Here is a 14,632-nt window from a genome sequence, read left to right on the forward strand (position 1 = left end):
TCCCACAGTTGTAACCCTCTAGTCCAAGTAGCATATATTTCCCATTTGATTAACAACAAGCAATTGATAAATGCAAGAAGGAGAAAGTGAATTCCTTCCATTTTGAGAAGGCCTGGAGATGATATAGAGCAGGGGTCCCCAACCCCCAGTCTGTGGACTGGCACTGGTCCACAGCATGCCAGAAACTGGGCCACACAAACAAGCACAACCCCATCCATGAGATGCAGGCAGCACATGAAACCACACCCCCTCCGGTCCCAGATAAACCTCGCTCCGTGGAACCAGTCCCTGATGTTCAAAAGGTTGTTGGCTCCTAATACACAGAATACAAGCAACTCCTGTGATCTGGTATTATTTAAACATATTCCAACGAAATTTAAAACAAACCAGAATAGCAATTCCTTACACATATCTGGGAAAAGAAAGGACAGATGGCAATTTTCTCAAATTGATATTACAAGTGTTTCTATTTTAGATGTTCCCTAATGTTGCAAATAAGAAAGCAAAACAAGTGTGAGATGTTTTCCTCTTATAACATTTTTAACACATGCACACACCCGCACAAGCAAGTTCTTGCCAAAGTGGGGTAAAAAAATAATTGAAGAACGATCCCAATTAGTAGAAATATTTAACAAAGTCCTCCCCAAAAACGAGAATCTGTTTTCCAAATTTGGCTGGGCGCAACCACCTATTCATGTTGCTGATTTTGTATTCTGGTTTATTAAACACCTTAAACACCATAACAGATAACATCTGCTCAAATTGGAAAAAGAGAGAGAGAGCTGTTCTTTTTGTTATTTCTGTTACTGCAGCCTATTCTTGCAGGTGCTTCATTTTGACTTGCCAGGATTTGGTGGTGGTGGTGTTTAGCTAATCCTGAGTGTTAAATTAGCACCTATTTCAATGCCATTAAATTGTGCTCATTTCTGTTTCTTCAACCAGGTGAGCAAAAAAAACGGGCAGAGAAAGACATAACTTTATACTGTAAAAAACTTTGCTTTTTAAAGAGAGGGGGGGGGAGGCGAAGGGCGAACATTTGATCCACATTAGAAATCCTGCAAAGTGATTTTCGGCCCAGACTCCCAAAAGATCACAACGCCACATTTAGAGGGAGAAAAGGCGATGACGTCACGCCGAACGGGCGAAGGCGATTGGTGAAGACGGCGCCTCCTCTGAACCAATCCGTAGGCAGACGGGCGACGCTCTCGCACTCTCTCCGCCTGCTTCTCCGCGAGGCTTCGGGTTGCCCCGAGCAACCACCAATCCGACCCGACAGTGGAAAAGCAAGACCAACGCTTATTGGCTCTCCCGCGAAGTATCTCGTTCAGAGCTTCCCCGGGATTGGTTAAAATTGCACGTTTTCGGAAGGCAAGGAGTTTGGGGGTAGGTACGGTCACGCGTGGAAGGCCACGTTTATTTTTGTTTTATTTTTATTGATATTATTTCGTGGCCGGATCCTTAACTTTTTAAAAAATGTTTTTAGTTTGCTTTAAGGCAGGCAGGAATTCCACCGGGGAAGCTTTGACCAGGACAGTCTCTCTGTCTGCTAGATTTACAACGATTCATTTGATTTTAATTCTTTTCTTTTAACCCTGTTTGCACCACTTTGACTGGTCTGGGGAGAGGAAGAGAGGGAGAATTGGAAGTATTTAAGGGCCATGATTGAAAGCAGGAAGGGGCACTGATTTAAATCAGGGCTCTCTAACCTTGGCAACTTTAAGCCTGGAGGACTTCAACTCCCAGAATTCCCCAGCCAGCTTTGCATGTGAGCTTTTCTGGGGAATTCTGGGAGTTGAAGTCCTCCAGGCTTAAAGTTGCCAAGGTTGGAGAGCCCTGATTTAAAACACAACAGGGTTGGATACACCAGATCAGCCAGCTGTCTTTTGGTGCACCGTGTTGTGTGAACACAACCCTTGTTTAGTCTTACACTGTATAGCAGGGGTGTCCAACCTTGGCAATTTTAAGACTTGTGGACTTCAACTCCCAGAGTTCCTCAGCCAGCAAAGCTGGCTGAGGAACTCTGGGAGTTGAAGTCCACAAGTCTTAAAGTTGCCAAGGTTGGACACCCCTGCTATACAGTGTATTGTGCAGATTCGGAAGATTTATTTGGGAATCGTGCATAAGATGACATGCTGTGAGAATACAGCCATTGAGCTGCTTTTTCCTCAGGATTAGTAGAGCTGGGCTGCAAAAATCCCCAGGAACAGACCCTATGCTCTTCGCTGCCATCTAAGAACGATCAGATTTTTGCAACAGGCAATCTTCACTTACAACCATTCATTCAGTGACTATCTAAAATTGAGTGGCTCTGAGAAAAAGCAACTTATGGCTGTTTTTTTTTTTTACACTTATGACATTGGAGCATCCCCATGGTTAGATTCAGATGCTTAGCAACTGGCATGTATTTATAAATAATATTTATAAAATTTAGAAATATTTATGTATTTATAAAAAATACTTGTGTTTCGATACGAAACTATGTGGTCGGGCTTAGTTTCTGGGGAGGAAAATAAGGGGGGAAAAATTCTGCCACTGCCTACCAGCATCCATCGGTATTCATCTGGCTAGCGTCCTGTCAGTGTGTGAGAGAGTTGAGGGCTGTTTGGAAACTGAAACAGTATTTGCTGTGTGAGCAAGGAGCCTCGGCGTGGCTTAGCTCAATTGTTCTGTACTAAAGCTGCTTGGTGTTGTGAAACTGAAACTCCTCTGCTTGTGCTTTGCATTTGGAACAGATTTCTTTTCAGGTGGAATGGGGGAATAGAACTCCTTAGCATCAGAGCGTGTTAATAATAATATACGAAATACTAATGCTCTGATGGTCATTTCGAAAAATCCTTTCTTAGCACCTAGAAGCCAAGAGGAACATACACGCCAAATTTCAAATTTGTAAGCTTTACGGTTGTGGAGGTTTTGTGATGATGCGTGAGTGGTATTTCGCTTTTATAGGGCTTAGTTGTGGTCGTAAGTCGATTCATGCCTGATTCACTTCTTCCTTTTCTTCCCATCTTTCAATTATGATGTTACCTGGTTTTGCTTAACCTTGTTCCACAGGCCTGGGAGAATTTTATGCATGTGAGCTATGTATGCGACCCAGTGCTTCCTGGAGGAAGGGGAGTAGTAGTGCAGCATTTAAGTAAATGAAGCAACAAGAGTGGCATCTATTAGTTTATTTCCCTCCATGGTTGCCTGGAAAACAGAGGGGTGTTGATGCAGATGGAAAAAGAAATGACAATTTAAATTCATTATAAATAAAAATAACAGGGTTTATGAAGCTCCCTTTAATTTTTCTTGACCTTTCAGAGAAAAGGATGACTGGTACAATACTTGGAGTTGGGCCTGGTGTGTTCATCTTGGCAGTGGTCTGGGTCTTGACTTTACTGCTGTGCATGTTGTTATCCAGAGCTTCTGGACTCGCTAGGTAAGATCTCTGTTCCTGGCCAAATAAATGGAGGGGAAGCTGCTCTTCGAATGAATTTCAGGCAAAGCTTGAGAAAGCAGGAGATTTTTGTGCAAATGTTGGAGATTCTTAACCTGAATTATCCTAACATTATATAATACAAAAGAGTAACAACAAAGACTTTTCATGGTGATGAACGCTGGTAACCTGAGCAGCAATGGGGTGGTTTTTTAAATTAGATCATTCAATTCTCTGGAGTGTTAGCTCTGTAAATTTCCTAATGTTGATACATGTTCATGTTTACCTGTCAGGGCAGTAGCTCTTAGATATGCAGAGTATGATCCAGTCTGCAAGAAGCCTCCCTGGCATTTATTCTACTCATTTACCAGGTTCTGTTTCTTTCCACTGTTGAGCATATTTCTATGCTCTTATGTTGGCCGTAGAAAAAATGCTGCTGTGAAAGACTGCCTGGTCCCAACAAGGACATTTTACACAGCCTGCCTCACTGCAGATGCAGGTTTCTGGACCAGTGGAATGATCCCACTTGATCATGTTAATATTGACCTCCTGATCTGTGTACAAAGGTGATTCAATCCTTTCAACAGAATCACTTCTCTTATTGGGCACCTGCTGTTTCTCATTAATGCTCCTGTTGTCCTCTGTGAATTTTCTTAATTGTATCTGGCATTGTTTCTTTGTATTAGTGTCATATGTAAAGCTTTCTTTGAAGTAGCAAAGCTTTTATACAATTTCAAATATCTTCGCTCTGTGCTGTAGCTATATAGCAATCCCCACTTTCAATTTTTCCCCTCATTCTTACTTGCTAGTGAACAATATTCTCTGACTATCTGGAGAGGCTATTCCAATGAGAGTAAAGAGCTTGTAATAAGCAGTTGTTCAATAATAGGTCAATATTTCTCAAGTGAATGGAGCATTCTGGCATTGCTTATGCATATTTAGCATTTCAGTAACAGAGAGCCAAACTAGAGCTGTTTATGGTTGCTCTAAGTATTTCATAGTATACAAGATTAGGAACTAGTTGAATCAACTACTTCTTGTAGTGCTGAAGGTGACTACTAAACTTTAAAGAACCACGGTGTTCCTTTTTCAAAACCAGAAGTTTAATGTACATCACTTTAATATTGTTTGGATGAAAGCATAAGAAATCTTTGAAATTTTTTTGCACTTTGTTGTCAAAAAGTAATGTGATTTTGCAGAGAAATTAATTAAAAGGTACTCTGAAAAGTTGCATCAAATGAAAATTGTCAGATATGTTGTTACTTAATATAAGACATGACAATTCATTTTCTAGATTACCCTGACATAAAGACAGATCCTCCCCAAATCAATTCAGAGTTACAAATTTCAGTAATTAAGCTGATTAGAAGCATAATAAATATGAGAATGTGTAATTAAATGTTAGATTATCATTTTATAATCTGATGCCTGGCACTTTCCCTTCCTGGACTTGATGTCCCTTGTTCTGCTTACTAATGTAATTTTAGGGCTCACAGAAGATGTTACGTCATGGCTGGTAGGGGAAGAGAAGGGAACCCCAGAGCTTCCCTTCTTTTTAATCAAAAGAAGTAAAGACGTACAGGGATTCCTCGACTTAAAACCATCCCTTTAGTGACCCAAATTCCAACAGCACTGAAAAAAGTGACTTATGACTAGTTTTCAAACCTACTACTGCTGCAGCATCCTCATGGTCACACGATCAAAATGTGTTTGGCAACTGTCATATATTTATAACAGTTGTACTGTTCTGAGGTCATATGATCACCATTGTAAGTTTCCCAGTTGGTTTCCAACAAGCAAAGTCAGTGGAGGAAGCCAAAGTTGCTTAATAATCTCATGATTCACTTAACAACTGCAGTGATTTGCTTAACTGCTGCAAAAAGGTGGGACAAAAATTCATTTAACAACTGCCTCGCTTAACAGTGGAAATTTTGAGATCAGTTGTTGTAAGTCAAGCACTACCTGTACATCCAATGTTTGCTTATGAGCAAGAACTAACTTAGATTATACACCAAGTAAGAGATACTAGTATTCAAATATTGTGATGATTTCTGCATTAACTTTATATTTCTCTAGGTTTTCAGTCATTCTGGTTTTCTTTGCTGCTGTGATCATCACTTTAACCTTGTTGCTTTTTCCTCGAGCCGGCAAGTTGCCCGCGCCAGTTACAGAAATCAAGGTAAAAGCATCTGCAAATCAACGTGTTCTGTCTCGGCTGTTGATGAAACCAAGACAAACACAGTCTTTGAGCTGATTGAGCACATGGGCTAAGTATAGTCTCAATGAAATGCATCACCCCAAGCAGAGAGTTAATTGCCTGTTTCTCAACCGCTGCCAGAACAAGGGAAGCATTGCTGGAGGTGATGGCAGTAAGAACCAGAGTTAGAATGCTAGTGCTGCCCCAAATTATTAGAAGCTCTGGGCAGGCTTGGCAGTTGGGTATCAAAGACCCCGATGAAGAGTGGGTGGATACTTTGGATCAGATTGAATTTATGATAGGCTAAGGGCTCAAGGATAGGATCCTATTTTGAAGCAAGTATCTGGCAGTAAAGAAGAAAAATGAATTTCATTTTTCTCATGAGTTGTTTGAGCAAAATCAAAAATACTTGAAGTAACTTCTTTGGTTTGCCTGAAAATCTAGAAATCTGATGTTAAAAATGAAGGCTGTTTATCTTCAGTTTAACTGAAGTTTAACTGAAAGACCAAGCTGCCTGGTTTAGTTGTTTGAATTCCTGTTCTGTGATCAGAAGCAGGCAATAGAGGATTCCCAATAATTACAAAGACTTGCCAAATGAATTTTGCATTTGAGAAGCTTGTGCTGTTTCTTATCTAAAGAAATAAAAAATGCAGGAAGAGGCACCTGGGCAACAGGAAAATGAAATTAAAGTCAGAAACTAAATGGCTCTTTATCCCCAGGCATGAAAAAATCAGCTATAAAAACTAAATACTTAAACTGGAAAGAGAAGTCTCAAAAAATAAAGCTTGCTCACCTTATTAAGTGAGAGAAAATGCTTTTACACTAAGGTTTGTTTGCAAAGGGAACTTGCCTTCCATGTTGTGTTAGATACAGAGTGCTTTGCTTTTCTAAGAGTCAGTTGTATCTTAAAAAGGAAACTTCAATTATAACTGCTTGTTAAACTTTCGGAGATACTATCTCATTTATGCTTCAGCTCTTTTCTTGTTTTGATGAAAAAATTCTTCAACAGGTCCACACAAATTACATTTGCATTCTAAAGCTTTGATTTGGATTCATACAATTTCCTTATAAATCTGGTGAGGATCAGACTAATAACAAGTAATGACTTTGTGTTATCTTTACTTACTAATAGTTGGCACTCAGTTGAATATTGTCTCTGAATATAAAAATTCCATTAGCTATTATGGCTGCAGTTTATTAGTAGGGTCAGCCAATATAAGTTTTGCTTTAACTTCTTTAAAGCCAGTGCTCTTTGCAGCAAGTTATGAAAATTACCCTTAGTGAATTCTTTTTTTCATAGTTCAAGCCATTGATATTTATTTTATAGACACTCAAATACCTGCCATACAAGCTAAAGACTTGCCTCTCATAGGCTTAGACCAGGAGTCTCAAACACAATTTACCTGGGGGCCGCTGGAGGCAGAGTCTGGGTGAGGCTGGGCCGCATAATATTATACTTTATATTATACTTTATATTTATATTATACACTAATATTATACTTTCATATCACGGTGGGGGCCACAGGATATCGTCCTGCGGGCTGCAATTGGCCTGCGGGCCGCGAGAATGAGACCTCTGGCTTAGACAACTAATCCTGCAATAGGGAACTGGATGCTTTATTATAGTTTTTCTTAAAAAAGAAATCTTCCACACTGAAAAGTTCTTAACTGTCTTGAGTTTCAGATTTTGAAAAAAAATGCTATTTTTTAATCTAGAAATAAGACCATTAGTGGGGGCGTGCATAAGTGCACTAACTTGCCTATAGTCTCTGACGTTGTGTTTGTATTCTTTTATTCTTGTTCTTGATTTTGTTTGACAAGTTCTAATAAATAAATAAGATCCATCATCTTTTGCAAAAAAAAAAAAGATCCATAATTAGTGGCAGTTAAAGATGCAAACTTTGAGCACTGATGATATTATCTAGTCAGAGAGCAAAAGATCCACAAGTAAACCACCAAACTCAGAGAGCATTAAGGATTTCCCATGAACCTTAATTGTGATGAACACAACTTGTCTTCTTTAATCTCAAGAGCTGGTTTTTATTCCTCTATGTGCAGATCTGCTTTTACCTTATTAGAGTGCATCCTACCCCCTCCCCATCATTTCTTTAGTACCGTGTATAGTTCTACCTTTCCCCAATAAATCACACTTTTACTAATGTAGCTGATGCTTCCAGCAGATTTCACCAATAATCAAATATTCCTCTAGGCTTTTACCTGCTGCTAGATTAACCCTCCAGAGCACTCTGACTTTTCATTAAGAGTTGTGTGTCTGTCTCTCAGATCAACTTTAGAGGCCATTGATTCCTCTCTCCCAGAGATTTCCCAGACCGAATTCTTTAAATTCTATACTCATTCTGAAGCTCTTCTGTCCTTGCCTCCTTGATGATGAGAGTGCTGTGCTTCTTGCAGGGCTCCTTCCTGCCCACGTTCCTTCACAACTCTGTCACCAGCACACTTGTGCAACACAGACCCGTTGCTTTAGCTGGAGTTCCCTTCTGAAGCAGGGGTCTCCAACCTGGGCAACTTTAAGACCTGTGGACTTCAACTCCCAGAATTCCTCAGCCAGCAAAGCTGGCTGAGGAATTCTGGGAGTTGAAGTCCACAGGTCTTAAAGTTGCCCAGGTTGGAGACCCCTGTTCTGAAGGACTTTTTATCTAGCACTTCAATTTAAGGGAAAGCCAATGCCGTCCATCTCCACAAGAGAGGCCAATGTCATTTCTAGAGGAAAAGCATCTGTAAAAGTTCCATGTTTTGTTTAGATTGTCCCTAGGTGTTTCTTAAGTCTAATTCAGTGTAGCAGCGGCAAACAATAAACACCCATCAAGTCTGGCAGATTTATTTTTTTTGATATTTGGGATAGGACCATCACCACTGAGTGTTTGATAAAGTTCAAGATGCAAAAGTGGAACCCCTGGTTTATTAAAAACAAGAATAATTCTACCCTTCATACATCTCCTTGGTTTTCAGAACCAGGAATAGCAATGGAAAGTGGGCACCAGGATATGTGGGTTGAGGGACAGGTTCATTTGGGGTATCTTTAGTGTTAATTTCAGCAGGAGGTTAAGCACAATAGAATATTGATAATGCCTGCACAAGAGTTTTCAGCACCCACAATGTGCTAATTGGCTAATTAAAAAGTAACGCTTGTTGAATGAGCAAACATTTTACCCACAGGAGGTTTGTCCTGTAGGCAGGAGAGGTCAAACTTGCATTAATCTTGTTTTGTGAAACTTGCCTCTACTGTCAACCCAGAGGGTCATGGAGGCCCAGGAGCTGAAAAGTTGATTTTTGCATTGCTTCTCTCTTTGCTGGGGCAAATTGGATCTTACACTGGACGTTTCATATTTGAAGCATGAATTGGCATGTGTGTGCAGACAAAAATTTTTTTAAATTCCTTTTATCCTCCTCTGCCCTGGCTTGTAAATACATCATAAGGGGATGAATGGTTAAGAAATATGAAATATAAATTCTATATTTTAGATTATCCCTAGTTACTGTCAAAGTTCTGAGTGACCAGGCCAAGCCAGATAGAGGGAAAGGTAGCTAGAACACAAACATGCCTGTATTTAAATCTGTTTTGGAGTCTTGAAATTATTTTCACCTTGGATATTTTCTTGGTTTCTTTATTCATTTTTGCATATTTGTTCTTTTTTTCTTTCTAACCCCATAAAAAGTTGGAAAGAAATTATATAAAGGAAATCCAAATTCCACCTATTAGGAGCATAACCTTCTCCCCAACCTATGAGACTGAATTTAATATTAGGAGGCCAAGAAAACGTCATTGGGAAACTGGAGCCAGGAGACGTCCTGCTTGCACAACGATGGCAACTATGTCAACTTTACAACCTGATTTCCTGCTGGCTCAGGAATTCTGGGAGTTGAAGTCCACAGGTCACAAAGTTGCCATAGTTGCCCATCCTTGTGCTTGTGGGTTCCTGGTAGGATATGATCTGGAGCAGTGAGAAGAGAATGCAGGCTGAATAGGTTTTTGACCATATTCAGCAATGCTCTTCTGTTCATAGTGTTTCTCTATTTTGCTTATTTATGTGCTGCCTTTCAGTTGTGTTTTAGTAACCAGTTTTTTAACAAAAGAAAACAATTAGTAAAATCAAAGCAATGCAAAAAAATAAAATTTATTATTATTATTATTATTATTATTATTATTATTATTATTATTATTATTATTATTATTATTAAAAATGTTAGTCACTAAAAGTAGATTTAGGCACCAAGGATTTAAAAGTCTGGGGAGAATAAAAGCCCACCTCACCGGTTCAGAAAAGCTAGTGCAATAATATCAAGTAAGCCTCCCCAAAGAGGGGATTGTGGAAGTGAAGTGCCACAAATGGATCAGACTAGAGCTGGTAGGGACCTTGGAGGTCTTCTAGTCCAGCCCCCTGCTCAAGCAGGAGATCCTATACCATTCCAGACAAGTGACTGATCAGTCTCTTCTTAAAAACCTTCAGATGAAGCACCCACAACTTCTGGTGGCAAGCTGTCCCACTGGCTAATTGTCCTCACTGTTAGGAAGTTTCTCCTTAATTCCGGGTTGCTTCTCTCCTTGGTTAGTTTTCATCCATTGTTTCTTGTCCTGCCTTTGAAACTAAATGGACCCCCCCCTCTTCTTTGTGGCAGCCTCTCAAATACTGGAACATACTATCATGTCCCCACCTAGTCCTTTTTTTCTCTAGACTAGCCAAGCCCAAATTCTCCAACCATGTTTTTAGTCTCCAGACCTTTAATCATTTTAGTTGCTCTTCTTCACACTTTTTTTCCAAATGAAACAGCCCTGCTCTCAGTCCCCAACCAACTCATCTCAGTTGTCAGGAAAATACACAGGGCGCTTTAGCACCTGCCAAGACTGATGCAACAAGTGGCAGTCTTTCAATTTAATGATATCTAATGCTGAAGAGATCTTCGGCTACGATTGTGACTTTTGGTGTTATATTCCCAGATTGTAGATACCTTCTTCATTGGCCGTTTCATCCTGCTCTTCATTTTAACGGTGGTTTTCCTGGGATGCCTGTTTTTGCTTCTGACTCACCATCTTCTGCAACCTGTATATGCCAAACCGTTGAGATCCAGCACTTAGAATAATTGGCTGCAAGTCCTTGATGGTACTTTGGCCCCAAGAACATTTCCCATTCCGGTGACTGAAGACACAAGATTCAGTTCCATGAATCAGAATGTATTAGTCACAAATATAGAATTTGTATAATACGATATCTTGAGTTTCCTGCAAGGTATGAGAAGTTTAATGAATACAATCAAATGTATCGTGAATATTAAGTTTGGTTTTTTCTCTTTGTGTTCTAACTTGGTTAATTGAAAATGTACAGTATTTGTGTGAAGATGTGTTTGTATAACAGTTCAGATAATGCTGATTCAATCCCATAAAACATGTGTTGCAGTATTGGTAACTGCCCATTTGCCAGAACAGTGTATTAAACAAATAAAAATGCATTCACATGAAATGATTGAATGTCAATCTGGTTTGTAACCAGATTGTTTTCCTCCAGGCTTGTATGGTGAAACTTCGCTTGTGAATTTCTTTTTAGTACTTTCTGTATTTATTGGATTTAATTTAATGGATCCCCCAGGGCTTATTTATTGTCAACTCCGCCTGTCTAATACAGGTGAGAGATGCTAATGAATCCCTCTGAGAAGTCTCTTGGCCAAATTGTTCCAGGAGGACAAAACTGAAACATCATTTTTCTTCAGCAACAGATGATCAGTGTTGCTAAATCATTGTTCAGCAACCAATATCATATATTTGTTCCGACAGTTACATCTAACAGATTTGTTTGGCAGAGATAATGTTCAGCTCTGTGTCTGAAGAAAGTAGTGTTTTAACAGGGATGTCAGATAATATCATGCTTTTTGTTGGATACAACCTTGGCAGCTTTAAGATACATGGAGTTCAACTCAGAGTTGGCTGGGGAATTCTGGGAGTTGAAAGTCCACACATCTTAAAGCTGCCAAGGTTGAAAAACACTGCTCTATTGGATTCTGGATTTCACATGTTAACATTGTTAGTATGCCTTGCATGAATGCATTTCTGAAATCCCATGCATGTTAATTGCAATTATTAACCATGAATGAGATGTTTAGGACTATAGTCTAATATTATCCATATGCGTGGGACCAATTCTCATAATCCCTAACTAGCATAAACCACCCAGTATTAAATACATAAACTGATTGAAATCAGTGGGCTGAGGCATAACTGTATTTTAACATTAAATTAAATATAAAATTAAATATGCTGCCTTCCCACTAAAAATAATACTCAAAGGTAACTAATATTAAAATGTGCAAAACAGTTGCATAATAAAAACATAAAAATACATTGGCAAGCGGGAAAATATCCTGTATTTATCAAACTACAACCTGTGTCACATAATGTTAGAGTCCTGATCATAAGCATAAGGTCTCTAGATCTGCTCGACTATAGAATGCAGAAGCCAAACTTAGCAAATCCTGTATTATAATTTGACTTTTTTATGTAATGGATGTTTAGCTGATTTTGTGGATCTTCACTTATCATGAATGTTTTTAACTGTTGAGTTATTATTAGGATGATAAATCAGGAATCATTGAGACATTGGATGGTACACAAATGGAATGAAATTAAATAAATAACAATATTTGCATCATGAAACTGCAAAATTGTGGAATTACATCAGCCTTAATGGTGACTCATCATTCATGGTACTGTCTCTATAGGTTTGTTATCATTGTATGCCACTGTGCATGACATTTTTGCTCTATGTGCTTTTAGGGATATTTCAGACACAGATTAGATCTCTTTCTCAATATTCCACTTACCTATTCAGGATCTGTGCATTTGCTTTGATCCTCTTGTTCGTTCATCCTCCTCAGGCAATGCCAGTGTCCATTTTGGTGGTATTAATCACAGAATGGTTTTAAGATGGCGTAAAGCGAACACACTCAATACCTTCTTCCCTTAATGAAAGAAGTACGGGAGACCCGTCAAGGGCTCTTTCTAACAAGATTGTAGATAAGATTTCCTAACTTCATTAGAAACTTGCCCTGGGAATGAGTAATAATAATAATAAAAACCTGAAAGGATAATTTTAAAATAGCTGAACCTTCTTTTTAGCAAGAGAAATAAGTGAGAAAGTAATTGGCCAACGAAGGAATACTTAAAAACCCAGCAGGGATAGCCTCCTGAAATAGATTAGTGGTGCTTCCATAACACATATTAATTGGCATCAGATGACTTGGAAAGCCATAAAAACCCAATTGGGGAGAGGTGTCAAGGCATTAAAAATTCCAGAGATCCCGGTTCTTCTGATTTCATTTTTAACAATATTTTTACAGACCAACATGGCAGTGTTCTTATAAAACTGCTTCCATTTCTACAAAGTTTTTAAAACTAGCTGTTTTAATAATCCAAGAAGCTTTAATGTTGCATTTTTTTAATATTTATTTTTCTGCTTTTCCCATTTAAGAATAATCTTTGCATGCTCTACTGAAATGAAGCACTTCCCGTAATCTGCTTCCCCATCTTTGAATTCTCTTCCTTTCTGATGTTATATTGAATGTATTAGTATTAAAGACAAATTCCTTGTGTGCCCAATCACACTTGGCCAATAAATAATTCTATTCTGTTCTGTTCTGTTCTATTCTATTCTATTCTATTCTCCATTGACTATTAACTTGCTGATTTGATTGGCTTATATGCTACAAGCCTCAGATATTTGGAGGGAGGGGATGAATTCCTTATAATTGCTTATTGTTTGATTGTTCTGTATACTATTAAGTCTCAAGTATTATTTAATCAATTGTATTATTGATTACAATTACACAATAATAAATATCAATTATTTAATTTTATTTATTTGAATCCTGCCTTTATTATTTTTACAAGTTATTTTACAAATGACTAAAGCGGGTATTGAACTTCTGCTTTCTAGCCTGGTGCCTTAACTCCTAGATCAAACTGGCTCTCAATTATGCTTTCCATATTCAACTTTTGGAATGCATCGGCCTATATAATGATCTATAATATGGTCCCAATGGCACTGAAGGAGGCAGCTCCCTCTATTGAAAGGACATTGGACAGTGTCCAAACTGCATACTTTTAGGATTAAAAAGCATAAAGGGAACATGGTTTTTCTATGAAGTTTGAAGAGACAACTTCATTCAAGCTTAGGACTGTGTGCAGCTGAACTACATCCATTCTATATCCTGAAACAATGGCAGGAAGAAGAGCAAAAGAGAACTGTGTAGGACAGAAGCTATATTTGACTCAGTGGGTATTAATTTAGTTTCCACATTTGGGAACAACATCAAGGAGTTAGGAAGATGTCAGACACGACTGAATGGCTGACGATAGTGATGATGATACTCTATTCAATGCTTGATGTTAGCAGTAGCACTTAGGCTTACACACCGCTTCATAGTGCTTTACAGCCCCCTCTAAGGGGTTTACAGAGCCAGCAAGTGGCCCCCAACAATTTATGTTCTCATTTTATCGATCTCAGAAGGATGGAAGGCTGAGTCAGCTTTGAGCCGGTCAGAATCAAACTCCTGGCAATGAGCAATATTGCATTCTAACCAGTGCGCCACCATGGCTGATGGTTAGGATGGGCACCCGTGGTGGGGGTCCTTTTCACACACTTTGTCTTGAGGTCAATGCAAAGAGTAGCACAGTGGCTCCAAACCTTTTGGGCACCAGGGACCAGTTCCGTGGAGAGAGGTTTTCCCAGGGACCGGAAGTGGCATTTGGTGTCACATGCTGCCTGCATCCTGCAGATGGAGCTTCCCTTGTTTGCGTGGACCAGTTTCTGGCGTGCTGCAGAACGGGGCCAGTCCACAGACCAGGGGTTGGGGACCCCTGGAGTTGCACATTTCTGTATCTCTAATTTATTTTGTCCTTTGTGGATAAGTGTTTGCCCTAACTAGGAATTCTCACTGATGGGGGAAGAGAGAATACGGATGGGAAACCTCATCTCATTGACCTATTCACAAGACCTCCAAGGAAAACGTCC

The 14,632-nt window shown here is 39.2% G+C and overlaps 1 protein-coding gene across 2 annotated transcripts; it reads left to right on the forward strand.

Annotated features, from left to right (window-relative positions):
- Positions 1 to 1,263: 1,263 nt before the first annotated feature.
- Positions 1,264 to 13,475, forward strand: TMEM218 (transmembrane protein 218). Of its 2 annotated transcripts, none has more exons than XM_087969990.1 (4): positions 1,264 to 1,383; positions 3,301 to 3,418; positions 5,492 to 5,594; positions 10,570 to 13,475. In XM_087969990.1, exons 2-4 carry the CDS (start codon positions 3,309 to 3,311, stop codon positions 10,705 to 10,707), a joined length of 351 nt encoding a protein of 116 aa, XP_087826116.1. In that variant the 5' UTR covers positions 1,264 to 1,383; positions 3,301 to 3,308; the 3' UTR covers positions 10,708 to 13,475. The 2 variants fall into 2 exon arrangements, with proteins under 2 accessions (XP_087826116.1, XP_087826117.1); XM_087969991.1 differs by lacking the exon at positions 1,264 to 1,383 and adding an exon at positions 2,076 to 2,256.
- Positions 13,476 to 14,632: the final 1,157 nt, after the last annotated feature.

This window comes from Notechis scutatus, chromosome 7 (genome assembly GCF_049901735.1).
Source record: "Notechis scutatus isolate UNSWTSFEM ecotype Mainland chromosome 7, rNotScu1.2, whole genome shotgun sequence".
In the NCBI taxonomy this organism is placed as follows: Eukaryota; Metazoa; Chordata; class Lepidosauria; order Squamata; family Elapidae; genus Notechis; species Notechis scutatus.